This window comes from Lepisosteus oculatus, chromosome 17, assembly GCF_040954835.1.
Source record: "Lepisosteus oculatus isolate fLepOcu1 chromosome 17, fLepOcu1.hap2, whole genome shotgun sequence".
Classification (NCBI taxonomy): domain Eukaryota; kingdom Metazoa; phylum Chordata; class Actinopteri; order Semionotiformes; family Lepisosteidae; genus Lepisosteus; species Lepisosteus oculatus.
The window spans coordinates 13,560,575-13,573,004 of record NC_090712.1 but is presented as its reverse complement, the minus strand read 5'-3'; the positions used below and the strand labels follow the sequence as shown (position 1 = coordinate 13,573,004).

Sequence of the window (12,430 nt, the reverse complement as noted above, 5' to 3'; positions counted from 1 at the left end):
GGTGTGCATGCGGGTCGTCAGAGATCTATGTTGAAGGCAAATGGCTTTGTCTGCTGGAGCTACACTGATAAATAATCAGCCTTAGATCCCCCCTCACCAATCACTTTATATAGTTTGGAGTAAGTTAACTGTTGCCTTACTGAAAAGAAGATTCTACAAATATTTGAAGGATGTTGATAAAACTATCCCCTTACCCTTGCGAACACAGATTTACTTTCCTAAATAAATCCTACTTTCCTATTTTCAGCAGCTGCATTTGCTGAAGAAGTTACTTTGGCATGACGAAGTATGGGTTGAAGCAAAGGAGGTCACAAATCTCCCTTTTCTGTTGTATTTGTGAGATTGCAACAAACAATTGCAACAAAATATTTAAGTGACATGAAAATCTCTGCTACAGTTATCTCTTGGTAGTCTTTAAAGTATGGAAAATTACATGGCTGGGTTTAGATAACTATAAATTCAGCGTTGCTGATTTCTCATTATGTTCCTCAGCCAGTTTTAGAATCCATCCGCCCACTTGTGTCTGATGACAGGTGTATCTTAGGGATTCTCTCTGGCACTGTCTCGCCTGCGGCTGATTGGTGAGGTGTGGGCTTGTGGCATCTGCCTCTCTTTCCCTCGCCAGCCTGCCCCCACTTCTCCCTGCTCATGCCAGCATCTCTTATACACAGCCATAGAGAATGTCCCCCTGCCCACTCCTGTAGAACCTAACACCCATGCCGACATCCCAGCAGGCATTTTCCTGGGCTTCCTCATCTGTTCTCTGCATGCTGTCATCCCTTTCCTGCAGGTTATAGCCATGGAGGGGCCATGCCCAGACCAGAGATCTGCAGGTGAACAGGTGATGGAGCTGCCAACACTTGGCCTGACGTCTGCCTGGCAACAGAGGAGGATGTCATTGCACGGGGCCCTGCCAAATTAAAATGAGCAGGCTAGCCGCCGAGGCAATGTACATGCGGCTTAACACCAAGTGCAAAATAGAACAGACGCATCAGGGAGCTGTGCCTTGTGGTCATGCAAATGCTTCTGCAGAAGGCAGACGTGTCCAGTGTTGGCAGGAAGAGTTGTCAGAAAATACAGATAATTTCCATATTTTTGGAGACCTTTCATTTAAATATAACCGGGCTCTGTACAGTATATTTCCCAGTTTCATATTTGAGCCTAGTTTCTGAGAGGATGAGCTAAGCAGTTAACATCGCTGCCATGCTCCAACATAATGGTTTCATTTCCAGCCTTGCCCTTCTGCTTTTAAGAGATGTGCACATCTAACTCTGCTTGCATGCGTTTTCTCTGGGAGCTTTGTTTTCCAAGACTTGTTGTCTTTGATTTGATGACCTGTTTTTGGTTGTCCTTTTCTCTTTTGCCCTGTGACAGATTCTGTCCCATTTTTTACTAATTTGCACTCATTACCTCCTTGCATGTGTTTCAGTAATTTTGAGAGCAAAACCCTCAGTATGATGAGCAGCTTACTGATCGAGGATGGATAAACTAGACCATGTCCAAAGCTTCAGGTCACCCATTGGAAGGTGGAAGACAAGCTTCTGTTTCTCTTGTTACAGATACTGAATATGTGAGCTCTATTCTCTTTTCATCTGTTTAGTGTAATAAAACAGATGAGTCCCACTGCCTTCCCACAGTGTCATGATTTCTGTTCTGCACCCACAATATGTAGTTACAGTGATGAGATAGATCTATTTTTAATTCCAGAAAGGGAAAGTGTGATAAGCAACATGGCAGTTGTTATTAATTGTTTCATGGGGTTTCTTCAGATAGGACTGCTAATTGCTGATTATTTTTATTGGTTCTTTGCTGTGTTTGTTTATATATTCTGTATGGATCCTATATTAAATATTTTGGCTGTAAACTGTCAACATGTGAACAGTATGTAAGATTACGTCATCGTGCATACACTTAAAATCATTCACCTTGAGATTATTTTCAATGAAATACATTGTAGAAAATCAGGTTTACAGTATTTTAAACATGCTGAATAATAAATAAGTTTCTAAATCTTTCCCTCTTATCAATGTTAAACACTGAGATGGGAATATCATAAGAGGGATAATCCTCTTGGAGGCTTGAAGCTGTGGGCTGTTGTGAACCGTTACATAAGTAAGAAGGGTTACAATTGAGAGTGAGCCATTTGGCCCAGCTAATTGATCCAAGGTTCTCATCCCGGGTATCAGATTCAAATCAGTTTTTAATTCTCTCTCAGGATATAGTAGGAGAAAACAGTAAGATTTTGAAGAAACATTTTTATTCTTGTTATTGTAAAGAAACGTAGGGACAAAATACCTTGCCATGTGTGGTAATCCAATAAAAACCTACATCAGCTAGTGCATCTGCAAGCTCATAGACATTTAAAAATTGGTTATTCAATCTAAGCACTGAATGTGACTGTATTGAATGAATGGATTGAGCTTTTGATAGATAATGCAAGGTTATGCACTAAAGAGCTCAAAGAACAGCATGTGGTCCTCTTTCTCTCTTTCCAGTATGACGTGTAGCCTTTCTGCTTGGTAATTATCATTGTTAGCTGATGGTACAGGTGGATGCAGAAGGTGCAAAGCCTAAGAAGCATAAGACCAACTGCCCTTGCGTGCTTGGTACCAGCGCAGAGCCTGTGAGCTGTGGCACAGTTTAGCACAGGGTGTGAATAAGATAAAGCTGCAGGAGGCTGCTGTGTAATGAAATGGCAGAGGCTCTGAACAGCAGGCTCTCTTCAATAAAGACGCAAACACTTCAGCTCGCTGTCTGTAGCTCCACGGGCATGAATGTGGCTAAAACAAAATCTCTCGCCCACGGGATTAAGGCTGTCCTTCTTTTCTACATTTGCCATTCCAAAGTCGCTTCTGCCATTCTAAAGGCTTGTTCGATTTATCCTGTGATTCTCTGCAAAGAGAGGACTGCCCCTGGAACTGGAGAGCCACAGTCCAGAAGGTTTATGGGTCTTCCTAAAATCCTTCATTTTCTAAACGCAACTTTGTTTTGGTGTGTTGAGGAGGTGAAGTTGGGGATCATTTGAAACACAACTGTCTTGCAGCTATCCTGTACCTTAACTGTCCGTTTGACCTTAACTGAAGAAATGAACTTGCTAAATTGATATAGGTCTCTGAACGGTGATTTTTACAGCCTGCTGAGTTGCTGGGTTATACCTCTGAAACTATGGGGGTGGTCTTTCCTGCTCAACAAATACCTGGCACATTAACAGACAAGAACCATGACATGCCATGTAACTGTTATACCATGCAGATATAAGACTTTGTTCTTGTTGAAGTAGCTCTGTTAATGGCCTCTGTTTAAATGTGAGTAATGCTGCCAAATCCAAACAGTGTTCTGGAATTATTAATCTTTCCAACAATTGTTTTTAGAGATAAATCACTGCTGTACTCAGCAAACATTATTAATCCATTTTATTTCTTAGAATTTTCATCCTCAATATCTTAGATCCAATTTTAATAGATCATTCAGGATTAAGTATCTAACTTTCTTTCACCCCAAGTTGGTTAAAAACCTTTTTTAACTTTACCCTTTTGTGTGACTGAAGTCAATATAACAGAAAACCGTGCAGTAGCACTTTCCAATTTGCAAAACACGTTGTCCTTCAATTCCGACAGTCCAGGCAATCTTAAACCAAGTGGCCAAGCTTTTATCCCCATCTTTACAATCTTTAAAGCATTACTATTTCCCATCTTACACAATAGTTTTCATGTGACACTCAGGGATGAGGCCTGGAATGTGTGGGAATCTTGCATGGTTATTCTGAGAAACCAACAGAAGCCTTCATTCACTGGCTCTCTAAGCATTTTAAGAACGTAAAAATGGTCACAAACGAGAGAAGCCCATCTGTCTCATTTGGCTTGTCTTAAGCTAATTGAGCCAATGGATCTCATCCAGCCTCGTCTTGAAAGAAGATGGAGGATCCGCTTGAACGACATGTCTGTGTAGCATATTCAATGCTTCCACAACCCTCTGCGTAAAGACATGCCTGTTCTGAGTCTGAAATGCACGTCACCCTAGTTTTTAGAGTTAAGGACCTAGTAGTGCTGACTTTTTAAATGTCTCTTCTTTCCTTTTTTGAAATTGCAGATAGACCTGGAGCCAGAAGGAAAAGTGTATGTCATCATTGATCTTTCAGGATCCTCCAGTGAAGGTAAGAACGGTGCTCAATTTGGAGCAGTGAGAACATTGTAATAGGTGTTGCCATTTCTGATCAGGATCCAGTGTTCAGGACCTTCTCACATTTTTGTGCTACTTCAGCCAGAACAACATTGTTTCACCCTGAGGGTTGCATGTACAGTTGTTCAGTGCAGAGTGTCGCATGATTACATTCTAAGGTCATGCCACTGTAAAATACTTGCAGAAATGGGTGTACTTTTGCACAGTTAACAATTTTAATGTTATGAAATTAAGGTTAATTTAAGTTAATTTATCCCATGAGTAATAGCAGTAAACCTAAACGTTTTATAGACCACTCCACTAAACAGTGCACGTTGGTTGTTGATGCTGCAAACATTCAGACTACCAAGATGAAGTACAGAGGACCTTGTGATCTGATACAGTCACATTTACACTGCCAGTTGTGAGCAAGATTAAATGTTACTTACTCATTTGATCCTGAACAGAACTGGCAGCATAAACGTGCCTTATGCGTTGGTAGGTCTCTTTGCTTGGTCATACTGCATTTCCATGGTTTTAGTTTCCTGATGAAAACCCCATTGACAGTGACTGCTAATATGTCATTTTGCCTGTTTAATAGATTTTTCTAATGTTTAATTTGATCCTGTGATGTGTGAAATCGTGAGAAAATGTATGATATGAAACCCACACTTGTCAAACCATGCAGAGGACATCTGGGCTCACTTCACATTGTCAATGTGTTATAAAATGGCTTTCAGTTATTGTGGCAGCAGTTTTTTTTTTATCAATTATGTATAAATTCAATATAGATTAGCTCCAGACTGGTTTTGTATTCTGATTGATTTAACCTGAGTTTGCATGACATTACTATATATTTTAAAAAATTATCACACATTTGGATTGAATTTCAGCTCATCAGTGTTTCAAAAAAGGGATTAATAGAGGTTCGTACTGTATGTTGTGCCAGATCCTGGGCCTTCAGTGTCCTAGGGAATTAACTGATTCTAAGCCAGAGTCTCAGGAGGGTTTTTATGTTTGTTTTCTGCACTCTGGGCATTGTGTCAACTTGGTCGGAGGGTTGGGGGTTAGTGTGCTGTGAAATTCTATTGTTGTTAGAGCAGGCCCTTAGTCTGTGAACCAGAGTGAACACCCATATACTGTACATTCAGACAAATTCAAGCCTGGGAATGCTGGGTCTATCCCATTACCACATCTTAACCTTTCTCATAGCTGTGAGCACATACTCAAGTGATGAGATAAAAGGTGATTTCAGTTCCTCTCATTTTCCAGAGAAATATCAGATAGCCCTGGAAATGCTTTTTTTACTTTTCTTTAAACTTAAAATTCAGAACTTACTAAACTGGTTTGGATTTTGGAGACAGAATTTTTAAAACGAAAAAGCAAAGTCATAAAGTGCCCCCCCCCCAAAAAAAAAGGTTAAGGTATAATATACCCATGTTGTAAAAAAAAACAGAAACCATGCTGCTGACCAAGGTGTGAGGATTCTGGGTCAGTAAGCTTCTGCCCTCCATATAGTTTATATAATTCACTTGAAAGTCATGGAGTTCTTTTCTTGGTTGGGCTATTCAGGGCTCAAGCCAATGAATTTCATTACCAAGGACTTTTGCTACCAGACCTGATTTCACACACACTTAATGTGGGTCATGGTGCCCTACTTTCAGCACCACAAGTTCCTTAACTGGCTATCGTTCAGAAGCTGCTTCCTGGAGCTCCTGTCATTTACAGTGCTGGGTGTGTGAAACTCAGGTGCCTTCTACCTGTTCTATCTCCAACTCATTCCGTATTGCAGAATAGCATCCCCTCTTTTCTATATAACAGCACATGCAGTGTAATCTATGCCTTATAAAAATGTATGTATTCCAATTAAATAGCTTTTCTTACTTGTTGGAGGTACAGTACATACGTACTCACTGTCCAAAGCATTAGGGTCTTCCACTTTCAGCAAAAGACACTCAGTGACAGGCAATGCTGTGACACACTTGAGGGGCACGAGACAAACTTCCATATCCTTCCCCAGGCCAGAATGATCCCCTGATCTCAGTCTGAATGAAAACCAGTGGAATGCAAAGCTGAAACCTACACACGATTACCACATCCTGCTGAAAGAATGGAATGGGACTGGGTGGCAAATCCCTTGAGGAATATTCATGTCACGTCCTGTTCGAAATGATCTTGCAGGTTGCAGAGTGCTAATATGTTATGTGGTGGGGGCTTCTAATAATTTGCCCTGTTGCTCAGATATAATCATGAATTTCAGACACCCTTTGCTTACCTGCCTACTTCTCACCCGGACTGTTCGAGCCGTACTCTTCAGTGCCTGAGCTGGTAGCTTCGCCCTAGTGGTGTTTATTTCTTCTACTTAAGTGAAGCTGTCACCAAGGCTTCCCTTTTTACTGGGAACAATTCCTTCCGCTGTACGCACTGAATCCCCTGAACGGTGTCCTCTCCTTCATTTCTACGGTAGATGTGAAAAGAGAAAAGGTAGATGGGAGATTTATAGTGCGGATCGTCAATTTTTGTAATGTAATGTTGGGTAGGGCAGGGAACGAACAGTTACCATTTCCTTAGGCAGAACCTCAGAGGATTCTGTAAAATGCAGGAGGAAAACCTGTAAGAAAAAGAACCCCCAGCTGTTGCTGATTTCTGACCCAATCGTGAGTAGTACAGGTTTGACAAGGTGTCTTGTTTACAATCTGCTCCTGTGACCAGGAGTGCCTACAGTTCAAAGCTGCTACAAAATACATTTGATTGGACGTTTTTGGGAAATGCTTACCTGCTGCATCAGGTCTTGTGTGTATCCTCGCCCATCCAAGTACGTACAGTATAAGGAAGATCTCTCAGTGGCACGCAGTATTTCCTTCATTCTGGCTCATCCTCTTTTTAATGAAAAAAATAAAATGCAAACTCAAAAAGCCCTTGACCCTCCACTGACAGAGACACTTCTTCTCCACACTGTACAGAAGTGCAGCTTTGCTACTAAACAAACCTCATCTATGATTCTGAGATGTTTTCCAGCCAAGGGCATTTAACTTAGCTTTTTCTTGGTTTTTCAAATGCAAATAAAATTGCCTGTGCAAAACATGCATAGATGTTGCATACAGTTGAACCCTTTCACTTAAGTGTTTGTCTCAGATAGATCAGAATGTCATTTGCCAGTTTTTTTCTTATCGTCTTGTGAACTTCAGGTGAATTTGTGGGGTGAAGATACCAGTCATCTCCCTTGAACCACGAGACCAACTTGCTGTTTAGGACTCTGTATCCAAACAAGTGTCATCCCTCCACTGAGCTACAGTGTTTCCTTTGAAATTTGAAAGGGCAGCATGACTTATCTCGTGCTGTCTTTTGGCACGGCGACTGTGTTTCAGGATTGAAGTAAAGTGCCATGCGGGGCGAAAACTGGGTAGCTGTGCCAAGGCCTCCAGCTCTGCAGTGTGTGTTAAACCCCCAGCCCAGGGACCCCAACAGAAGGCACAGGGACCAGGGTTCAGTGCACTCTTTAGGGAACTTTTGCAGACTACTGCCTACTCTAAATATTATTGCTTCAAAGTGATCTATTTATAAAAGCTTCATAGATTTCCTAATTTCTTTTGTGAGCTTTAACTAGAAAACATTCAGTTTTTAATGATTTTAAATAATGCTTAAATTGAAAAATAAAATGTGAAGAAATAGGATGTTGGTCATAGCTTATAATATTTTTCAACAAGCTGATGCTCAGGCAAAAACTGGGTGTTTTCACTCTTCTGTGACAAACCACGCAAACGCATGCTGAAGCCCTTTTATACGGTGGGCACAGGGAAAAGAGCTCAAAGATTGAACATGCTGAATGCTGAAACATTAAAACCCAGGCTTTTCTCTTTGTGCTTTAAATAAATCCAAATCGCTATAAAACTTCCGATTTTCGATTGTTCACACTGGCTCTTTTTTTACATCCCACCAGTGTCCATAATTACAGAATATTGGTTTGCAATCACTGGCACAGGAGGTGACAATTAATGCCTACAGGTTGGGCTCAAAAATAGATCTAATGTGGTGTTTCTGTTTGATGCAAATATCTGAAAGTCTCTCTGAGTGCTATTAAAGACCCTGCCTTCAAACTTTAAATATATCTTTAATGACATCTCATACTTTGCACATAGAAAGGTATGCCTTTAATGGTATCTTTGATATGAGGATTTGCAATTCTCTTTTGAACATGCAGACTACATAAAGCACATCAACAGTTTTGCATGTCATCAACTAAGTCTCATATTTCATAGCAGGATTATCTCCTTTAAAGGACTGTTGATTTGTGTGTGTGTCAAAAACAGAATTAGGAGTGAGTTTGTATATATACAGTACATTGTCTATATAGTACTGTATATCACATAAGATATGAAATAAGGGATCCCCTCTTCACTGTATTTCTTTTCAGAATTGCACCAATTCTAAGAAGTAATCTTTAATAATATTTCTTTTGATTTTCCTTTATCGACAAGTGATACACATACTGTATATTACAGGAACTTAGCTCAACAGCCTTAATTTAAACTGTAACCCATGTGGCATTTCTCCAAGTGTTTTATTAGCTCCTTTGTCTCAGAATAAAACTAAGCTAATGCTGTAACAAGCAGGGAAATACATCCCGTTATACTTAAAGAAGGTATCATCTCTCATCTGGTTTGTAAAAAAGGTTGAATTTTGATGCATTGACCTTGTACTTTTAATGTAACAGGTGTTTATAAAAAATTCCAATAACAGGAGCAGTGCCTAAACTGTTAGAGTTGCAATTTTGTTTTGTTAATCCCCAGGCCTGCCATAGTGCTAATAACTGTGAATCTCAGAGGTACAAATACTGTATCAGAAATAGTTCTCTCCAAAACACTGCCCTATCCTACAGTAGTGGTATAGTAGCAGAAGGCCTGGTGATTTAAATAGAATTGGATGACATACAACACTAGTGGATTTAGCAATTGACTCCATCACAATTGGTTATATCAGAAAGATATTGCCATTTTTTTGGCAGAAGGATTAATAACTGTCAGAGGAGGATGATCCAACCAAAGAGAGAAAAAAGTAGAGACCTAATTAGTCTATATACTCCTAAAGTCTCTGCACTGATAAAATACAACCAAATGGCGCGTTTCCCTTTGGTTGGTGGCAGTTGACTTTCCATCAGCTATGAATCCTAATTCATGTCTGCAGGCCTGCAGTAGAGAGGCTGCTGTCCCTCTGCCACAGTTCAGTCTGCCCTAGATGAGGTGATGTACAGCACGGAAACAAAGGAAGGGGTTGCTGATTGTTACAGCTCTTTTTCTGTTCTGAAACAGGAGCCTACTGGAAAGCCCTTCTCTGTCTGCAAGGAATAAACTGCCAAGCCTTGTGCTTCAGGCTGCAAGCTTTCAGGCTGCAACTTGACTCTGTCTCTCACAATGTACCGAATGAAAGTGCCACGCACCGAGAGGTCCAGTGACCTGTCCTATCATCATACCTTGTGATAACATACAATATGTCTGTTGGGCTCCCAGGCAAATTCATCTGGGGATCAAAAATGTTCTGGGAGTATGCTAACCTGTTTCAACACATTAAACACCTACAGTGTACTGAGTTAGGTGTTTTCCTAAACTTTAAATGGGACCTTGCATTTTGTTTATTTTAATTAAGCTAGAGACATTATCCTTCAAATTTGAGCTTGAGTGAGATTTTGCAATACATTAGGGCCTGGTGATGAAAAGCAGCATTGCGAAAACCATTTGGTCTTGCTCGTTCTGGAGAGGCTCTTTGCCTGCAGGCAGATCAGGCAGATCAGGCAGAGGAATGGTTCAGTAGGCAAAGCCATCGTTACTCCAAAGGGCTGGGCAGCAGGGAGCTGAGCACACCCGTCACTGAATTAATAACCCTAATCATATGGATTATCTGTTTTGGTTTGTAAATGGTGCGTACTGAGTGCAGAGTCTGTGGTGAAACCTCAGTTGTGAATTGAGACACTAATCATTACAGGCTCCCTCACAAGGCAGAGAGCTCTGCCTGTGTCACACAGGGGACATTCCAAAGGGCACAGCCTCACTGCTTGCACACTGCCAGTTTGTCAAGATGCACAATAACAAGAACCATCCATCCATCCATCTTTCAACCACTTCATCCAGTTCAGGGTGGCGGGGGAGCTGTTAACAAGAAACAGTAAAAGGTTATTTACTACTGTTCAAGACGGTATTTGTATCTTCTGCAGTGGCATCATTATTTTCATTTTATAATGGCCTCTCGGTTTTGTCTTTTATGATGGTTCTTGTTTTAAAAGACGGTTTATGCATGCTTATGAAACTCTTTACGTATTTTCAGTAAATGCAGTTGAAGCTTCTTTTCACTGGAGTAAAAACTCGCATTATTTAAATGATAATCCTGTAGACTGCTACTGAATCGAATTTCTAAGAGTTTGTATTAATATTATGTTGATCTTTAAAGAGGCATGATTTGGAATTGATTTTCCTTAAAGATACATTATAGGCTTATCCAGTTTAATTCAGGTCTGGGTTGGGCATTAATTTAGTTTTAAATTTTCATTCAAATGGAGGTTTAATGTGCTCATAGTTGGCTGCAGGCATATGGAGCTGAACAATCAGCCGTCTTCTCCCTCATCCTAGTGTTCAAAAGGACACACTTAAAATCTGGAGTTGAGAATACGTCCTAATGACAGTACTTCTGACACTTCCAAGAACATTGATAATGTTATTCCTTACATTGCATACGTATTGAACATATTGTTTTGGTAGAGTCATGCCCAGCTGCAAGTTATTTCAATCAGAAGAGAATACTAGATATACAGCACCCTAAAAGCATGCAAGTTGAATTCAGGCTCTTGTGTGATGGATAAAGTTATAGCAAATGGCTGTTCATCCCTGAGATTTTTACTAAAAGCAGACTGTGTCTACAGTAGGCACAATCATAAATTGGCTCTCAACCCAATGTAATGGAAAGCCAGAGTGGACATAAATGGATTAGGAAAGTAGATCTTCTAAGTTTACAGCCTCTGTTGAACACATGGTATGATAATTGAGCTTCTAAATCATTAAAGCAAATTGCTGTAGACCTTGGATAGACTCAGTCTGGGGGGAGGAGGGAAAGAGGGCTGTACCTTTAGCACCTCCTTCACGTAAATGTATTTTACAATTCCCTGGAAAAAATAAATTGAAATTTTGTACACATCATGTACAATATTAACCACTAGACCATCTGAAAGTAACTGAATCTTAATGAAAATCTTATTACAGATTGGTAATTCTGTAATTGTCCAGATGCATTTGGGTGGGGTGTCTAATCCTAGACCTAGACTGAGAACAAGATAAGAGATAAGATAGTATTGGCCATACACAATTTCTTGTATTAGGAATTTGTCTTTTCACATACCCCAGCTTTCTCTCCATGAGACAAACAGGCATACAGGCAGGGAGAGAGAAGCTTGGGGTGAGAGCACAGGGTCAGCCATTTATACAGCACCCCTGGAGCAGTTGGGGTTAAGGGCCTTGCTCAGGGGCCCAACAGAGTAGGATACATCTGCCGGCCATGGGATTTGAACCGGCAACTTCCCAGCCACAAGCACAGATCCTTAGCCTCAGTGCCACTGCTCCACCCAAGATGACACCCAGGCAGTTCAAGGGACAAACAGGAGTTTTGTTAGTGGACGGTCTGCTTCGAAATGATTTGCAAATGGCTCTGGTGTGTGCAGGTGGCAAGGTGGCATGGCAGCATGCTCTTGGGCCCTGCGTTTGATTGTGCATGTCTCTCTGGGTGGTTACCTCCCACCTCCCAAAGTCTTACTGGCTAGGGTAATCGCTATCTACAGTACATTTGTCCTGTGTGTGTGTGTATACCCAATGATGGGGCTTCTTCATATCCGGGGTTATAGTCTTACCTTGCATCCTGTGCTTCAGGGCCAATTCGGGGGTGTTGTATCCCTGACAAGGAATAAGCAATTTTCTGATAGTTGAGGAAAACCCAGGACAGGACACCAGTCTATCACAGAGCTGAAACAGATGCAAACATGCACACACTCACACTACAGTAGGTATAAGTTTTTCTGCAACCATTTAACCTACCGGTTTGAACATACCCAAGGCCCCCAGGCAGCAATGCTAACCAACTGTGTCACTGTGCAGCCCTTTCATGATTACATTACACATACTGTACAGTATGTTTGTATGGTATGTTTGAAGTGGTACTTGGGATTTGTAAATCATGTGAATTTTTAGCTTTATTTTGTATATTTTGCCAGCTTAAAATAATCCTTTATGCTCAA

General features: G+C 40.8%; 1 protein-coding gene across 1 annotated transcript in view; it reads left to right on the top strand.

Moving 5' to 3' along the window:
• The window catches only part of LOC102694770 (protein kinase C epsilon type), a 128,522-nt gene that overhangs the window by 36,211 nt on the left and 79,881 nt on the right, over nucleotides 1-12,430 (top strand). The window contains exon 2 of the mRNA XM_015362794.2: nucleotides 4,090-4,153. Within this exon, the coding sequence (XP_015218280.1) occupies nucleotides 4,090-4,153 (64 nt within the window). The remainder of the gene's footprint in view (nucleotides 1-4,089; nucleotides 4,154-12,430) is intronic.